General features: G+C 50.3%; 1 protein-coding gene across 1 annotated transcript in view; it reads right to left on the reverse strand.

Annotated features, from left to right (window-relative positions):
- The window catches only part of SDK2 (sidekick cell adhesion molecule 2), a 315,464-nt gene extending 313,211 nt beyond the window's left edge, over positions 1–2,253 (reverse strand). Inside the window, exon 1 of the mRNA XM_078872818.1 lies at positions 708–2,253. Within this exon, the coding sequence (XP_078728944.1) occupies positions 708–861 (154 nt within the window). The 5' untranslated portion in view covers positions 862–2,253. The remainder of the gene's footprint in view (positions 1–707) is intronic.
- Positions 2,254–19,515: the final 17,262 nt, after the last annotated feature.

Below are 19,515 nucleotides of genomic sequence, written 5' to 3' on the forward strand. Positions count from 1 at the left end.
AACCAGTTTAGAAAACCGAAGTTGTCAGATATTTATATACATGGTAAATCCACGGTACATTTTTTTGTTCTAAATGTCATCTGTCTTACTCATTGAGCACATCATGAGAATTGAAATCACTCACTTGCATAGCTTTGCAGGGGCATACACATACACATTCTTCCGTATACCAGGCACTTGCACGTACTTGTGTACATGCGAGTACACGTGTGCATTGTACGTCTCGTTCACTTGAAGGTGTATGTATCTTGCATGTACCGTGTGTACATGTGTTCGTGCTGTGCTACATCGTGTACGGACAGCCCCTTCGTCACTCCACTGCTGGAGGAATCCCTCCTCTCACGGCGTGTTGGTTACAGGGGCGGAGGGGGTTGTTTAAACATACTTCACCACATTGGTCAGTGCGGGTTGGTGAATGCGGCATGTATATTTTCTTATTTTCTTGCATGTGTATCATGAACTTACTTCCACGTTCATTCCCCGTGTCGCGTGCCCGCGTGTACATGTATGAGAACATGTGTGTGCGATGCATGTACACGGACACCACGTGTATGTACCTGCACGAACGCGTACGCACGTATATATTGCATGCACGTGTATACGTGTGTATGCATCTTAAGTGCACTCATGTTCGCATACGCACGGTGCATGTACAACGCATGTTGCGTGTATATATGTACACGTGTTATATTGTCCGCTCCCCTCACCTTGAGCCCAGCATTGGGGCGGCCGAGCTCCCAGCAGTATCAGCACCATCAGCATCATCACAACGGCGCGTCTCGTCATCGCCTCCGCCTTGACGTCCGCCGCCACCACCACCACCACCATCATCATCTTCTTCTCCACGAAGAACGTCACCATCACCACCACCACCACCCACGGCGGGATGAGGTGGCCAGCAGCACGCGCTGCTGGACAGCTCCTCCCCCCCTGACCCCGCTTCGGGGGCAGCAGCAGCAGTGGCCGCGACTCAAACTTGTCTCGGCTCCTCACAGGTCAATACAGTCCAGAGTCGACTGTAGCGAAGCCCACGGCGGGCTCGGCTTGACGGTGGAGAGAGGCACCTCTCTCAGCAGTGTCGCCGCGGTCTTTCCATGGGAGAGCAGCGCGTTGCCACCCCCCCACACCCCGTGTGTGTGTGCCTCTCTCCTCGTGTACAGTATCTACCCGTATCTCTTCTCTTCCTCGTGTCTCCCCGTCTGTGTGTCTGTGTCTCTCCTCGTGTCTCCTCGTGTGTCTCTCTCTCTCCTCGTGTGTGTCTCTCTCTCCTCGTGTCTCCCCGTGTGTGTGTGTGTGTCTCTCTCTTCTCCCCGTGTGTGTGTCTCTCTCTCTCCCCGTCTGTGTGTGTGTCTCTCTCTCTCTCCTCGTGTGTGTCTCTCTCTCCTCGTGTCTCTCCGTGTGTGTGTCTCTCTCTCTCCTCGTGTCTCCCCGTGTGTGTCTCTCTCTTTCTCTCTCTCCGGGTCTCCGCAAGCTCCTGTCGGGCGACGAAGCGAAAGTAAAAAAAAGTTGCGATGGAGCTCTTCGCGTCCGCGCTGAGCAGCCTCCGCGGCGTCTCTCGGCGTCTCGCTCCGCGTCTCCGCGTGGCGCACGCACGGCGATTCACCCGTGCCTCGGTCACCCCCACTCCCACGCGTGTCTCCGTGTCTCTTTCTCGCCGTATCCCTCAGTGTCTCTCTTTCTCGCCGTATCCCTCAGTGTCTCTACTCTGCCAGAGCCGTCTCGCCGGATCTCTCAGCGTCTCACCACCTCCGCGTCTCCCCGCGCGTCGGTGTCTCGCCTCTCTCCTTAGGACCCCGCGCCCGGCACCGCCGCCTCCTCCTCCTCCTCACTCGGGGACCACAGGCGCGACTGACGCGGATCTCCCGCCTCCGTCAAGCAACTTCGTTGTCTCCTCCTCCTCCTCAGAGCTACTCTGCCCCCTCACGACTTCTGGCTTCGTCTCGTGTTGTTGGTGGTGGTGGTGTCAGTCCACGTCTTTGCCTCACTCCCCCCTCTCAATCCACCTCACTCCACATCCGCGTCCTCCTCCTCACTCTCACCACTTGCTGTTGGTGTCAGTCCAACCCCTCTCCTCCTCTTCTTATTCTTCTTGGTGGTGTTGTTGGTGGTTGTTCGTCCTCCTTCTACTCGCCTCACTCCATCCACCACCACCACCAACCTCCTCACTCCTCGCCAATCACCACCACATCTTCCTCACTTTCACTCCTCCTCACTCCTCACCCACTCACCACCACCCTCTACCTCCTCACTCCTCACACACTCACCACCAACCTCCACCTCCTCACTCCTCACACACTCACCACCACCCTCCTCACTCCTCACCCACTCACCACCACCCTCCTCCTCTCACTCCTCCTCACCCACTCACCACCAACCTCTACCTCCTCACCCACCCACTCACCACCACCCTCCTCACCCACTCACCACCACCTCTACCTCCTCACCCACCCACTCACCACCAACCTCTACCTCCTCACCCACTCACCACCACCCTCCTCACTCCTCACCCACTCACCACCAACCTCCACCTCCTCACTCCTCCTCACCCACTCACCACCCTCTACCTCCTCACCTACCCACTCACCACCCTCTACCTCCTCACCCACCCACTCACCACCAACCTCCACCTCCTCACTCCTCCTCACCCACTCACCACCAACCTCTACCTCCTCACCCACTCACCACCAACCTCTATCTCCTCACTCCTCACCCACTCACCACCAACCTCCTCACCCACTCACCACCAACCTCTACCTCCTCACTCACTCACCACCAACCTCTATCTCCTCACTCCTCACCCACTCACCACCAACCTCCTCACTCACTCACCACCAACCTCTACCTCCTCACCCACTCACCACCAACCTCTACCTCCTCACTCACTCACCACCAACCTCTATCTCCTCACTCCTCACCCACTCACCACCAACCTCCTCACTCACTCACTCACCACCAACCTCTACCTCCTCACCCACCCACTCACCACCACCCTCCACCTCCTCACTCCTCCTCACTCACTCACCACCAACCTCTACCTCCTCACCCACCCACTCACCACCACCCTCCACCTCCTCACTCCTCCTCACTCACTCACCACCAACCTCTACCTCCTCACCCACCCACTCACCACCACCCTCCACCTCCTCACTCCTCCTCACTCACTCACCACCAACCTCTACCTCCTCACCCACCCACTCACCACCACCCTCCACCTCCTCACTCCTCCTCACCCACTCACCACCAACCTCTACCTCCTCACCCACCCACTCACCACCACCCTCCACCTCCTCACTCCTCCTCACTCACTCACCACCAACCTCTACCTCCTCACCCACCCACTCACCACCACCTCCTCACTCTCGCTCCTCCTTCACCCCTCGCCTGTCACCAGCACCACCACCGCCGCGGGCTGGGACGCTAGAGCCGCGCCCCCGCTCTATATTTCCCACCGCGGATGCGCGCGATTGGGCTGCCTCGGGACGCGCTACCATTGGTCGGCGGGCGCCGCCTATCCCTATCCGCTCTGGGGAATGTACCCGCGCGTGACGTCACGCCCGCGCGAGGGAATTTAAGTGCCGGGGCGCGCGCGCGCGAGAAAGTAAAAAAGCGCGGGAAGAGCGCCACGTGGCGGCCGCCGTTGGGGAAGCGGCGGAGAGGACAACGAAAATCCTCAGTACGGCAACTTTTATTTTTAAACATTTTGCACAGAAAACATTCACAAATTCAGCATCAGCCACGGTCAATCCACCAGCTGGATGAGGGCGTGCCCGAATGGTGACATTCCTCCAGCATAAATAAATATTCTGATATGGGGACGTCCATAAATGACGTCACGCACCTAGGAGGGGGGGGGGGGTGTCAGATATTTGTGACGATGTGTGACGAAGGGGGGGGGGGGGTTGAGAAATGTGACGTCACATCAAAATGCGCAACTTTTAATAAATATAGACAACACGTTCTACGTAATTAAATTAATTTGTAATAAATGTTTTTTCCTACAACATCAGAGTTGCAGCGCCACATTAAATACGCACTACAATGACAATAGTTTAAAGCGATTTGAAGCATGTTTTATTTTAAAAATGGAAATATGGTTTTGGGGGGTGGGCAGAGCTTTGTGACGTCATATTTGAGGGGGGGGTCTGACTACTTGTGACGCCGTATGACGAGGAGGGGGGCGGTCAAAAATCGTCCAAAATCGCGTGACGTCATTTATGGACGGCCCCTATTGTCCATAGGTAGTGTAACTACTCGCTCATTTTAAATCGGCTTTCTCAATTGTATTCCAGCTAAATGTCACGAGGCCCAGTATTATCCATTCGAAACCATTGCTGTAGTAAGCAGTGCTTCAGCCCCGTGTGTCTCGCGGAAGAGGATAACTCGGGACTTCTGAGATGATTTCAATTATAATTTGTTGCGTTTTTCGTCGTACTTGGCCACACGCCCCAGCTGCTAAATGATTCATCTCACAGCGAACATTGATTCATCTTGGCGGAGGCGAAATGAGTCCCCTCAGTAACGTCACAGTAAACATGGAACGTTGGGCCAACCGTTTGCATGCTTACTAGTTCAGATTTTTTTGCTGTGACAGTTTCACCTGAAGACGGAAGCTTGTGTTGCCTCCGAAACGTCGTGATTTTATTGTTTTTATTTTTTATTAATTTTAATTTCATTTTTTTACCTACGTGACTTTATCGAAAGAACTAAGAGTATGAATCCTTGCAGTCACGAAAGCTTCAAATCTAGAATTACTAGTTCAAGTTCATTTATTAGGTATAGCTCTTGAATCGGGTGCAACCGCAACAAACAAAAACATGAACAAGAAAACATCTTAAAGTGACTATGTACTAAGGTGCCACCTTACTCAATTCTACCTACCAACGACTAAACCCCGACAGAACACATCCACGAGTTGACATCATCGTTAGCAGCAGCACCAGCCGTGGTCTATCCACTGATGGATGCAAGGTCTCCCCAAGCCGTCGCCGTCTCTCAATAGTCGTGCAACGCTTCAATAATCCACCCAGCACCTCCACACACGAGCCGATATCACAACAGTGACTTGCGAACCACCCAAATGTTACTGAAACATCATGCAAATTTTTTTTTTTTTACAAATAAAAACGTTAAAATAAATCCTCGTTTGCCTGGTGAAAGTTCCATATGGTGTACTATTTGGCAATGACATCATCTTACGTTTGGTATAAATTCAAATGTACATTGATAGGGTTAAGATGTTATCAGTTACCCACAGGATTTAAAGGCCCCTGTGTGTTGCGCCTACGGGCACACAATGACGTTCGTAGCGAAGCGAATCCATTTACAATTCGCGTTCTCCTACCCATATCTGTCCTTCCACATAAACAACAATACTGTACACTGGTTTTTTTCGTATTCCATCAGTCACACGGCATTCCATCTGGGAGTGCACGGATCCAGCAGCATTGGGTTCAGAACCAGAATGTGTATTTGTACTGGAGGAATCCGATGAGCTATGAAGCTCTTTTCACAGGTGTCCAGTAGCGGCGGGTAAGAACGTTACAACAGCAAACAGCACAAACGCATGATGGTAGTACACGAAAGGTAAACAAATCACTCACACACACACACAACACTAAACCATCTCCATCCCTTTCGATTTAAAGCTTTCGTGACTGCAGGGATTCAACTTATTGGTTCTTTCGGTAAAGTCACGTAGAATGGAAATAATACAATAATAAAAATAAAACATAATACAATAATTCTCACGACGTTTCGGCCACAACGCAAGCAGCCGTCCTCAGGTCTGTCGAGAAGACTGTCTTCTCGACAGACCTGTTCTCCACCTGAGGACGGCTGCTTGCGTTGTGGCCGAAACGTCGTGAGAATTATTTTATTATGTTTTATTTTTATTATTTTTTTATTTCCATTTTACGTGGCTTTACCGAAAGAACCAAGAAGACATCTCCATCCAACCAGGAGAAGCCAAGTGAGACATTAACTTATTTTTCAAAGGCGACCTGGCCACACACCATAGCTCAAGAAAGTGGCCCATCATTTGGACATTTATAGCACCAAAATAATATAAATACTCTCAGTGCCTGTTTCTAAATGTGGAGGGGAAAACCGGAGGACCCTGATAAAAAAAATCCACGCGGCCACGGGGAGACTCTGTACTGGTTTCGACATTTAGTTTCACATCAGCAGGGCCAGGGCTTGCTTGAACCAACTTTGTGAACTCTCAAATGTTTACAGCCAAGGATTGGTTTCGACTTTTCGTGTCACATCAGCAGAGTAAGGCCTTGCTTGAACCAACTTTGTGAACTCTCAAATGTTTACAGCCAAGGATTGGTTTCGACTTTTCGTGTCACATCAGCAGGGTAAGGGGCTTGCTTGAACCAACTTTGTGAACTCTCAAATGTTTACAGCCAAGGATTGGTTTCGACTTTTCGTGTCACATCAGCAGGGTAAGGGGCTTGCTTGAACCAACTTTGTGAACTCTCAAATGTTTACAGCCAAGGATTGGTTTCGACTTTTCGTGTCACATCAGCAGAGTAAGGCCTTGCTTGAACCAACTTTGTGAACTCTCAAATGTTTACAGCCAAGGATTGGTTTCGACTTTTCGTGTCACATCAGCAGGGTAAGGGGCTTGCTTGAACCAACTTTGTGAACTCTCAAATGTTTACAGCCAAGGATTGGTTTCGACTTTTCGTGTCTCATCAGCAGTTAGGCTTTGCTCGAAGCAATGCTGGCGACCAAACTGTCCCATGTTAATCGACGTGGGCCCTCACTCTCTGTTAGATATTGGTCCCCCGATTCGACGCAAAACTAAATACGTAAAATACACAACACAAATGAGTCACTTAAGCATCGTGGCGGAGAATATGTGATAGGATAAATGATCAGATAATGCTGCTAACGTGATGTGCTGCCAGCGGTCCGTGTGGCTGATGTTTGAGATATAGCTGATGTGTACGATGCACGGGGCTCTGAGTTACTGAGACATTTAAGCAACGCCACATCATCTTCTTGGTTCTTTCGGTAAAGTTACGTAGAAGGAAAATAATAAAATAATAAAATTAAAACATAATAAAATAATTCTCACGACGTTTCGGCCACAACGCAAGCAGCCGTCTTCAGGTGGAGAACAGGTTTCAGACTCTGCCTTCTCGACAGACCTGTTCTCCACCTGAAGACGGCTGCTTGCGTTGTGGCCGAAACGTCGTGAGAATTATTTTATTATGTTTTAATTTTATTATTTTATTATTTTCCTTCTCCGTGACTTTACCGAAAGAACCAAGAAGATGAATCCCTGCAGTCACGAAATATTTAAATCGAAACGCCACATCAATTCCAACAATTACTATTGTTCAACCGTCAAGGGTTATATTGTACTTGTAACGATTAACTGATTAAAATGGATGATTAAGGTTATGAACGAGCCGTGCATCGGATCGCGTGTACCGAGCGTCGACCGGTATGTTCTGCCAAATGCGTATGGGACGCACATTTTATTACGTAGAATGTCCTGAGTCATTGATGATGGTGAGAGGCGAGAGAAGAGACCAGGTCCGTATAGACGAGAAACACAAAAGCCTGCGTCCATACGCATGTACCCTGGAGTGGAATATCACTCGCCGTACTATAGGAGGTGAGTGATCTGTGCGGATGTTAATTATCGGAAGTATTCTGTACAGAGAGCCACTCTGTGAATCCATAGGGTTTTCGGTATACTCTTTCTGCTGGGTGGGAGGATTTAAGAGACCTGTACCATTGTTTTAAACTACCTGCCACGCCCGGAGATCGAATCGAGCCGGCGTCCTCTGGATTTGCAAGTCCAGTGTGTGGAAACCAAAACACCGAGGGGGCAGCTTGCCGACTAAATAGCCCACGGACATATCTCACAAGTAGAATACACCTGTCAGATACCTGTCAAGTCTCCCACGCTCTGACGAGTCAATACATTTTAGGGAGGCTGACATCATCTTCCGAAAGTGGACACCCAACGCCGCACCTCGCCCTGCAGCCTGAACCCCATTATTGACGCCGAGTCCAACGTCACTCCGTCGTCTGATGCGAAGGCGAGGCGCAGTCGCGTTTGATATCCATCGAGGTGTTCAGTGTGCCGAGACAGCTGATTCGCGTGGCTGCCTGTATAATCCGTGTGCCGCGGAGAGAGGTCTTGGTGGTTCATCGCACAAGACGGTGCTGTGAAACTCCCTCGCCGCGTGCGTCCAATAATTAGGCAGGTAGGGAACAACATCAACACGCGTGAGCTGCGACTGTTCCATCTGTAGGGGATTGAGTGTTGCCCCCTCGCACGCGTTGGAATTTCTCCGGGTGCTCCGGTTTCCTCCCGCATGTAAACACTCGTTATAATCGGCCGATAACACCTTAATACGTAGAGGAGCGCAGTGCTTGGGCAATTGTTGGCGAGAGTGAGCGACTACTGTGCGTATTACGAATTTAAATTATTATCCAAGCTCTCACAAAATAATATTAAAAATATAAAACGTTAATTTTAAATCATTTGTTTAATATAACCGATTTAGCCGATTTAAGGAAAGGTTTTTTTTTTTTTAACGGTGGCCACGCACACGTCATTAAATCAGACCATGAGAAGTCGTTCGACTCAGCACACACTGATGAAAGCTCTCACAATCTGAAGCCTTAACAACAAACACAACCAGAATGAATACCGTACGACGCATGCACAAACCCTCGCTGAAGGTGGACCGGGAATGAGGGCGATTAAACAATGAGTGGGACCGGCTACCGCTGCATTGTCAGGGTCCAGTGTACTGACCATTGCACCACGGCCGCATCCAATCACACGAAAACCATCTCTCCAGCGCAGGTCCGCCTCGCATGCTCTCTCACTCACTCAGTAGACAAGGAGCAGGCAATGAATTACGCGACTTGTTCGTGACCAGACAGACCCAGACGATTCATTAACACAACTGGCGCGTGGATTTGACTCGGAAATCACGGCTCTTTGGCGCAAGTTCAGGACGTAACGGCGTGTTATATAGTTCGTTTGTGTAATAAAAAAAAAAATTCATCATTACAACTGATGCCTTAACATCGGCGGCAGTCGATTATCGCGCAATGTTTGAATAATCTGCCACTCCGCTCGTTGAAGGCACTTTGCGGGGATACTGCCGTGGTTTTTAAATCCTTTATATTAAGTTCGCTTGCTTGCTTGCTTAGGACCGTGCAAATCTTTCGGTCGTTTTTGAACCCACTTCCCGTGATCCAATCGAGCTGACATTTTGCACACAGACTCGTTGTGCGTGACAATGCATTTTCGTGAAAAATTTTTTTTCCAAAATTTGACACTGTTTAGGGGAACATTTTTAAATATTTAATTACCAATTGTTTAATGCTGCCAGACAATCATCTGACCCATAGGTGGCAGCCATCTCAAGCCAGAGGACGAGAGGACTCTAGCCGCCCCGATGCCACGCATATAAAGGATTTATAGTGAAAAACTTAGTTTTTACGGGTTAATTTTTTTTTGTTTGCGGTGGTGGCGCGTGTCAGCGTGTGATCCAGCAGCGGCCAAGGTTGGGGGATCACACGCGTGTGCCGTGAGACACTCCCTCCCAAGTCGGTGTGCTTCTAGGACAGTGGTTCTTAACCTGGGTTCGATCGAACCCCAGGGGTTCGGTGAGTCAGTCTCAGGGGTTCGGCGGAGGTTAAGACACACACCCGACTCATATGATTGTGCACCAGTAAAAAATATACCTATGTTTTTAATTTGAAAAAATCATATTTTATTTTTACAATTAAGAAGGGTTCGGTGAATGCGCATATGGACTGGTGGGGTTCGGTACCTCCAAAAAGGTTAAGAACCACTGTTCTAGGAGGTGCCACCACATACCCTGCCTGGCTCGCCAGGAGAAGGCGGCACAGCAGATGATGCGTCTTCGCAGGGTGATCGCGACTGCCAGCCTCCACTCGCCTCTTTCTGTCTGGCATGAGCGTCTCATCCTTTGGCAGGAGAAAGCGTTAGAACCGATTTGGGCGGTCAGCAATATCCCTGCAACTGTGGAGGACGCAACTTTGTGTTGCGAGCGAGTAATTTTTTTTTCGTTGCATTAATACAAATATCAACACTCGCGCACAAGCTCGGGTTATTAATTCTGTTTTGCTGGCCTCACGTCAATCAATTCCCCCTCCCCCTCCTCCGCGTGAAGGATGACTGTGCTTACTGCTGCGGGGCTCACAATGAGAGAGAAAGAGAGACACACACACACAGTCAGGGACATCCATCCTTCTTGTTGTCCTACCCAATGAACGTGCGTCCACATTAAATGAAAAAAACGTGCCCCTCGTATCAACCGCCGCCCGTTATGTAAATTCTGTCTCTTGCGGCAATTTTTGTGTTGAGTTGGCAGAGTAGAATCTCGCATAATTTCCATATAATAATAATGATAATTATTTCTACTTAAAACGCGCGTTTCACTCAGAGGTCGCAAAGCGCTGCACTGAGATAAAAGCAAGGAAGTAAATAAGTCAGGCAATTTTAAAATCAGCACGCAGGCTCATGATTTAACCACGGACACAAATAACCCTCCCCCCCCGCCACCACACTACAAAAACACAGAACAAAATTAATAAGGAGAAAATGAATTTATGAGAAAAACATGTCTTAAGGCGGGATTTAAATAAACCGAGGTACTCGGCAGATCGAATGAATTCCACAGTCCCCAAGCTGTGGAATTCACTTCCACCGTGAAAAGCCCCCCCACTCCCCCCGGGGTCACCCATTGAACGGAGGTGCGACCTCGGCACACACAATAGCGCCACCCGCAAACGACCGAAGAACTGGCGTTGGGACATAACGGGTGGAGGGGGTCACGGATGTAAGAGGGGGAGGCATTGTTGAGGGCCTTGTAGGTGAGAAGTAGGATCTTGAACTGCACTCGGAACCTGACCGGTAACCAATGGAGCGACTCAATTACCAGGGGCAATGTGCTCAGAAATCGATGTTCGAGGACGAACTTTGGCAGCTGGATTCTGCACGTGCTGGAGGCGGTTTATCATCATCATTATTGCCACCATCAGCCATGATTAACCCACTGCTGAATGAAGGATTCCCCAAGCCCCCGCGACCTCTCACGATCCAGCGATGCAAAAACATTCTACCCATCCGCTTCATATCAGCTTACGTCGCTGTATATACAGAATATACGCATAAGGCACAACACACATAGTGATCTTCTTGGTTCTTTCGGTAAAGTCACGTAGAATGGAAATAATAAAATAATAAAAAGAAAACATAATAAAATAATAATTATTTAAATAATAAAAATAAAACATTCTAAAATAATAATTACTTTATTATGTTTTATTTTTATTATTTTATTATTTCCATTCTACGTGACTTTACCGAAAGAACCTAGAATAATTATTTTATTATGCTTTATTTTTATTATTTTATTATTTCCATTCTACGTGACTTTACCGAAAGAACCAAGAAGATGAATCCCTGCAGTCACGAAAGCTTTAAATCGAAATACACATAGTGATGATCGAGTCATAGACCAGTGGTTCTTAACCTGGAGTGCGTGAACGCATGTTCGTAAAGAGCACCGTGTGGACTTGAAACTAAATACCAGGTGACGTTTCGGGCAATTGTCCTTGTTCATACCACAACTTTAGAGAGGCTAGAGAGTTCAAGTTCATTTATTAGGTATAGCCCTGTGAGCCATTCGGCTCTTAAATAAAAAGCAAAAACATGAACAAAAAACATCTTAAAGTGAATATGTGACTGAGTGCAAACAGAAAATCCAAGAAAAGACAGTAAAATATTGCAGAAAAAGCACCGTACACAAAAATGTGCAAAAATCCCAGTGGGATGCAAGTCAAACAACAACAACCACAAGACAACTTAGATTAAGGCCATCAGTCTAACTCTGTACTATAACAAACAAACATGGCCAAACCCAAAAACTTATCGAAAATCACCAAAATAAAGCCATAAAAGCAATGAGACAGTGGTCATAGGAACTGTGACGGAATTTTCACAATAAACGCCGTAAACAACATGTACTACCAAACTCTGCAGCCATAGCTGGCTGCATGAGTCACTCCACAACAGTAGGAGCATCAGTCGGAGTATCAACATTTTTCAATGCACCTTTAAGATCAGCACACAGAGGGGGTCATTGCAAGAGTTTGAGGCTGCACTTGCTTCGACCACCGGAGCCTGATGAGAATTAAAAAGTGAAACTATATAAACAGATAGGCGAATCGCTACTAAATAATACTGGTAGGAACCTCCTGGTTACACAAGCCTACAGGGGATTATTGTGTCCGTCCGTCCGTCGTGCAGGGGGGGGCTGGGTGGGGAGGGAGGGGCTGGGTGGGGAGGGGAGGGTGGTGTGGAGAGGGGCTGGGTGGGGAGGGTGGGGCTGGGTGGGGAGGGGAGGGTGGAGAGGGGCTGGGTGGGGAGGGTGGGGAGGGTGGGGAGGGTGGGAAGGGGCTGGGTGGGGAGGGGCTGGTCACCCCGTGGTGCCCTTATAAAACTCAACGTTTAACCTACTCACGCCGGCTTGTGCCCGCCCTCACAGTCGGGCATATTTGCGGAATACACCACGCCGCCGTTGACCCTGGCCATTGACCCAGCAACCCAACGTTCCTACCAGCTCCCTCCGCAGGAATGTGGAATGTCGATGTCTCTCTTTCCCATATGAGTCTCTCCACGTACAGCAACAACAACAACAAAAGTAATTTCTTTTACATCCCATTACCTGTGAAGTATTGGAAAATGACGGCAGGAAACTCCTTGACGGGAACACACTTCTTTTATTAAATCTTGACTTGTAACAATACAACGCGTGGCCTCTCTTCTTCACAATGCGCTTCTCTTGACTCTGGATTCTGTGCTGCCGGCTCTCTGTGCCTCGTGTAGACTCCGCGCCTCGGCTACACTCCTCTCTCGCCTCGTGTAGACTCTGCGCCTCTGCTACACTCTCCACTCGCCTCGTGTAGACTTTGCATCTCTCTCTCTGGCTACACCGTATGCATACTCGGCTCGTGTAGACCTCCCTCTCTCGCTGGCTACACCGTATGCATACTCGGCTCGTGTAGACCGTTCTCTCTCGCTGGCTACACACTATACATTACTCAGCTCGTGTAGACCGTTCTCTCTCGCTGGCTACACACTATACATTACTCAGCTCGTGTAGACCGTTCTCTCTCGCTGGCTACACACTATACATTACTCAGCTCGTGTAGACCGTTCTCTCTCGCTGGCTACACACTATACATTACTCAGCTCGTGTAGACCGTTCTCTCTCGCTGGCTACACACTTATACCTTACTCTCCTCTACTCTCCATTACTCTCCATTACTCTCCATTACTCTCCATTACTCTCCTCTCCGGGCTCTATCTCTGCACCTTCGTCTTCATTCTTAGATGGTTCCACTTCTGCCCCTGCTCCTCTGTGCATCACCTTATATACCCCTTCTTCCCGGGAGACGGAGCGGATGCGGACCTCAACGTCGGCACCGCTCCTCAGTTACCCAATCCCCACGCGCTATCCCTACGATCCGGTTCCGCTCAGCGCGTGTTTCCACTCCCCGACCAATCACACCGCGCTGCTACCCGATCACTCCCTCTGGGCGCGTCACCGGCACACAGCCAATCAGCAGCACTACCCCCACCCGCGCACTGACGCCTGCTCCTCCCCGTCAGCGCGCGTCACCACACACACACCCGTACATACGCGCTGGCACACGACATATACACCCAGGGCGTATCACCACTACATCACCCCCTCCCACATAGCTCGCAGCCGGCCCGGCTGCTAACAACAACCAACCGCGACGATAAAACGACAACCAACAAAAAAAACCCCGTAACCCCCCGAGTGTGCCCCGTAACATAACACAACAACAACAACAACAAGAATAACTATGTACAGATTGACAATGAACCCGAAAAGTCAACAATAACACGATACGAGCAAATTCGAAACGAACGCGCCCCACGTCCCTGCGACTACACGCATTGACGAGGCGCTCCAACTGCCCCGACTCCTCACGAGGCAGGTCATGCAAAGTAGCACGACCTGGCGCGAGTCCGTCTGGCTGGTCCATCGTATGGGGCGGGACACTGACGACCGTCCGGCGGTTCCGGCTGCTCCAGACGGCGCGGAACGGGCCTGAAAGGGCCGGCCCCGCCGCGGAGATCCGGCCGCCGGTGATCGGCAGCTGTCAGTTCCGAGACACCGGGGATTGTAGAGATGACTTGGGCTCTCGGTCGTCGTCCAGCCGAGCTCCCATGGCGCGCTGCCGCGGAGCGCGGCACCCGGACGCCACGTGGCCCCGGAGGCCGCAGTTATAGCACGTGACGAGGGTCGGAGTAGATCTTGGTTGCTCCGACTTTCGGCCCGATCGCAGAGGCGACCGGGCCCCCGGCCTCCAGTCCCCTGGTCGTCCCGTGGCGAACGCCTCCTCTCGTGGGCTGACGACTTGGGGTTCGGCGACCACCAAACCCGGGGCTGCGACGACAGCAGCGTTGCAACCAACGCCTTGCTTCCGTTGTAGGGCCTCGTGCGCTTGAATACTCGTGGCGACTCTCAAAGAAGAAATATCAATCTCGTCAGCTGTGTTGATAGGGACCCCCAGGTCCTGCGCCAACTTGAGCAGCTGCTCCAAAACCATCGCGTCTTGGCCCTCCTCGTCCATCCGAGGGAACGCAGCATCAGCAAGAGCCAGCAACGCCGTGCGATAGGCCAGCGCGGTCTCCGTGGCCGCTTTCCGTCTTGCGTAGAACTGATGGCGGCACGTAGAGGGAGGCCCGTAGACCCTGGCCAACAACCCCAGCGCATCCTTCAGCGTGGAGCGGTCCGACTTCCGTGCAGCCCTGAAGGCCGCGAGCGCATCGTCGTCCAGCATGGCGGGCAATGCCCGCAGCGCCGTAGCATCGGACCACGCTGACATCTCTTGATGCGCCAAAAACCTTCGCTGAAATTGGCCCCAGTCTCCGCCTTCCGCCTTGAAGGCTGACAACGTGGGCAGGCGCTGCTGAAAAATGAAGTCATCCGCCTCGTGGTTCCTCTCCGCCTGTCCGTCGGTGTCTAAGATGGCGGCTCCAGCAGCAGACGTAAGATGGCGGACCCCCTCGCGCGCTGATGACGTCGATGCGCGCGCTTGGGAACCCACCACCACGTGGCGCTCGCCGTTCCCGCCAAAAGTAGGCCCAGGCGCAATGGCGGGAATCCCCCATTCGTTTTGGCGGGAATCTGCGGGGCGACCTTGTAAAATGTCCCCCACCGTCCCCGCTCCTCCCGACGAGCTGATCTCCGCCAAGATGGACGCGGCGGCGAGCAGCAGCTCCGCCAGTCGGGAGTGCGCCTCACGAAGCCCGGCGTCTGTCCCCGGTCGCTCGGCCGGCGCCGTCGACGGACCCTGCAGCGTGGGCAAGTCCTCTTCCTCACCCCCCGCCACCAGCGGCCCCGAGTCGTCCAGGTCTTCCTCGCGGTCAATCCCGTGGGTCCTACGGGTCTTCCTCGTCTCCATACTTGGAAGCCCGTTTCACTTCTGACGCCAGATGAAGTATTGGAAAATGACGGCAGGAAACTCCTTGACGGGAACACACTTCTTTTATTAAATCTTGACTTGTAACAATACAACGCGTGGCCTCTCTTCTTCACAATGCGCTTCTCTTGACTCTGGATTCTGTGCTGCCGGCTCTCTGTGCCTCGTGTAGACTCCGCGCCTCGGCTACACTCCTCTCTCGCCTCGTGTAGACTCTGCGCCTCTGCTACACTCTCCACTCGCCTCGTGTAGACTTTGCATCTCTCTCTCTGGCTACACCGTATGCATACTCGGCTCGTGTAGACCTCCCTCTCTCGCTGGCTACACCGTATGCATACTCGGCTCGTGTAGACCGTTCTCTCTCGCTGGCTACACACTATACATTACTCAGCTCGTGTAGACCGTTCTCTCTCGCTGGCTACACACTATACATTACTCAGCTCGTGTAGACCGTTCTCTCTCGCTGGCTACACACTATACATTACTCAGCTCGTGTAGACCGTTCTCTCTCGCTGGCTACACACTATACATTACTCAGCTCGTGTAGACCGTTCTCTCTCGCTGGCTACACACTTATACCTTACTCTCCTCTACTCTCCATTACTCTCCATTACTCTCCATTACTCTCCATTACTCTCCTCTCCGGGCTCTATCTCTGCACCTTCGTCTTCATTCTTAGATGGTTCCACTTCTGCCCCTGCTCCTCTGTGCATCACCTTATATACCCCTTCTTCCCGGGAGACGGAGCGGATGCGGACCTCAACGTCGGCACCGCTCCTCAGTTACCCAATCCCCACGCGCTATCCCTACGATCCGGTTCCGCTCAGCGCGTGTTTCCACTCCCCGACCAATCACACCGCGCTGCTACCCGATCACTCCCTCTGGGCGCGTCACCGGCACACAGCCAATCAGCAGCACTACCCCCACCCGCGCACTGACGCCTGCTCCTCCCCGTCAGCGCGCGTCACCACACACACACCCGTACATACGCGCTGGCACACGACATATACACCCAGCGCGTATCACCACTACACCTGCACAAATTTCCGCAGCTACCCGCGCCCTCACCCATTCCTCACCACCCTTCAACAGCCCCGCCCCCCGCGAGAGTTTGTTGATATTTAGTGGCGCCTCCTACCCAGGGCAACACTGCCGCCACCGCCTCGCTGTCTGATACACACCGTGTCAACCCGTAAAGTTTACCCCCCCCCCCCCCCGTATTCTTGAACAGGGAAATTGAGTTTCCAAGTCCATACGGCGTACAGCCGTTTCAGTACGGGCAAAACAAATTGCGTCTATTTGTTTGTGTTTCTCTCTCGTTATGGGACTGTTGGATGAACGTTTAGACCAATAAGGTCTGAATTTGTCTGTAATATGGTAGCCACTGATAAGGGGTTGACAGGAATGCTGATTATACAGTACTGTATACACCATCTGATATACTGCATATGCGCCGTGGTGGCGAGATGTTAACTACCTCGCCTGGTATGCAGGAGGTCGTCGTTTCGACCCCGATCCTGACGCCTGCTGTATATTTGGAGTTTGCGTGTCTCTCTAATCATCATCACGGTGGCTAGGAGATGTTGACTACCTCGCCTGGTATGCAGGAGGTCGTCGTTTTGATCCCGACCCTGACGCCTGCTGCTGTATATTTGAAGTTTGCGTGTCTCTCTAATCATCACGGTGGCTAGGATATGTTAACTACCTTGCCTGGTATGCAGGAGGTCGTCGGTTCGATCACGACCTTGACGCCTGCTGTATATTTGGAGTTTGCGTGTCTCTCTAATCATCATCACGGTAGCTAGGAGATGTTAACTACCTCGCCTGATATGCAGGAGGTCGTGGGTTCGATCCCAGCCCTGACGCCTGCTGCTGTATATTTGGAGTTTGCGCGTCTCTCTCTCATCATCATCATGGTGGCTAGGAGATGTTAACTACCTCGCCTGGTATGCAGGAGGTCGTCGTTTTGATCCCGACCCTGACGCCTGCTGCTGTATATTTGGAGTTTGCGTGTTTCTCTCCCCGTGGTTGCGTAAACATTTCTCCCGGTCCTCCTGTTTTTCCCTCCACATTTAGAAACACGCGTTCAGAGTGTTTGGCTGCCATACATTTCTACATGATAAGCCACAATTGGGTTATCGTTTGTTGTCAGTGGTTTCTGAAAAAGAGTTGTATATCTCAGTGGGCCTTACCTGGTAAAATAAAATGATTTTTTTAAAGCAGCTCTAAAGAAATTAGTTTTCAATCGAGATGATTTAAAAGTGCCATAGCTTCCAGTGGCTTCCTAATATCGGAAGCAAGAGCGTTCCAGACGGCCGCAGAAGCGCATCTGAAAGTGCGCGATGTGGTGACCATCTTCGTTTGATGGATAGCCAAAAAATATTATCTGATCTACACCATTTATTATTTACACCATCTTATATATATACCATCTGATATACAATGTGTCAGTATCCTTTGATTATTGCATTCCAAATGCATTTAACACTGAGGTCTTTCGCGACTGGTGGCAAGACGACAATGCCAGGGTCGCGTTTGGTCACGTGACGGGTGGAGGAGGGTGGACGAGACACCTTTGGGCATATTTACACACGCGGCGATTTGACCCGAAAAAAAACATTCACCCATTGAACTATAACACTAGTCAACAAAAAAAACCATTTTTTTTGGCCTGGACTTTTGCAGCTGTTTTAGACTAATTTCAGGGTGCTGATTCCAAATCTGATCTCAGATTTGCTCTATCACATCTCATTTTTATGCTATCGGCATTCCCCATTTTCATTGATTTTACCCGAAATTAACTCTGTCACTTATGATTGCAAGTTGTTGCGATTCAGTGACTGCTTTAGTGTTAAAATATGGTGCTGTATTTTTAGGATAGTGTGTTTATAATATCATTTTATGTAGATATCCACATTTATTTAATATTTTTCTTCTGCAGTTGTTATTGAAAATGCAATATTTGATATCTCAAAAACCTGATGTGATAGACAAAAACTGATGCCAGATTTGGAATCAGCACCCCAAAATAACCTCAAACCCGTTGGAATACCTTATGCCAGAAAAAGTGTGTTGACCAGTGTTATTAATTATTCGGGAGTGCTCCACTCATTCGCCCTGGAATGGTCCACTCTTGATTCAATCATTCGCTCAGCAATGGGGAGGCAATGTCCATCCGAGACGTTGAGAACCACGTTCATCTTCGCCGAGCCCCCAGCACCTGTGCGCCTTGGGATTGCCGGCAGTGGAGTTGGTTGACACGAATGGGGCCGCTGTCTGCATGGACGACACAAGCAGGGCCACCACGGGGCCACCGTGTTAACTCCAAATCATCCGCGAGGTGGCGCCATGACCACAAAAACAACGCGCGCGTAGTTTAGAAAAGTGGCCTTAAAATGAAAATGTTTCATATCATAGGGGGGCCGTCCATAAATGACGTCACGCACCTGGGGGGGGGGGGGTCAGACATTTGTAACGATGTGTGACGAGGGTGGGGGGGGGGGTTTAGAAATGTGACGTCACATCAAAATGCGCAACTTTAAATAAATATAGACAACACGTTCTACTTAATTAAATAGACTTTTTAATAAATGTTTTCTCCTACAACATCAGAGTGCAGCGCCACATTAAACACACTACAATTAGCAATAGAGCTTTGTTACGTCATATTTGAGGGGGGGTCTGTATTTTTGTGACGCCGTGTGACGAAGGGGGGGGGGGGTCAAAAATTGTCCAAAATCGCGTGACGTCATTTATGGACGGCCCCTAACCCCCACGCCCGTCATTAACAACATCGCATATAACACAATACTATTCATAACACTGCACAGTAATATATGTAACTTTATATAAATCATGACTTCAAACTTTCGTGACTGCAGGAATTCATATTCTTTGGGTCTTTCCGTAAAGTGGGTTAAAAAAAATTACCAAAAACTACAACGTTTCGATCGCAACACAAGCGTTTAGTGTATAGTAGCTACA

This window comes from Lampetra fluviatilis, chromosome 35 (assembly GCF_964198595.1).
Source record: "Lampetra fluviatilis chromosome 35, kcLamFluv1.1, whole genome shotgun sequence".
Taxonomy (NCBI): Eukaryota; Metazoa; Chordata; class Hyperoartia; order Petromyzontiformes; family Petromyzontidae; genus Lampetra; species Lampetra fluviatilis.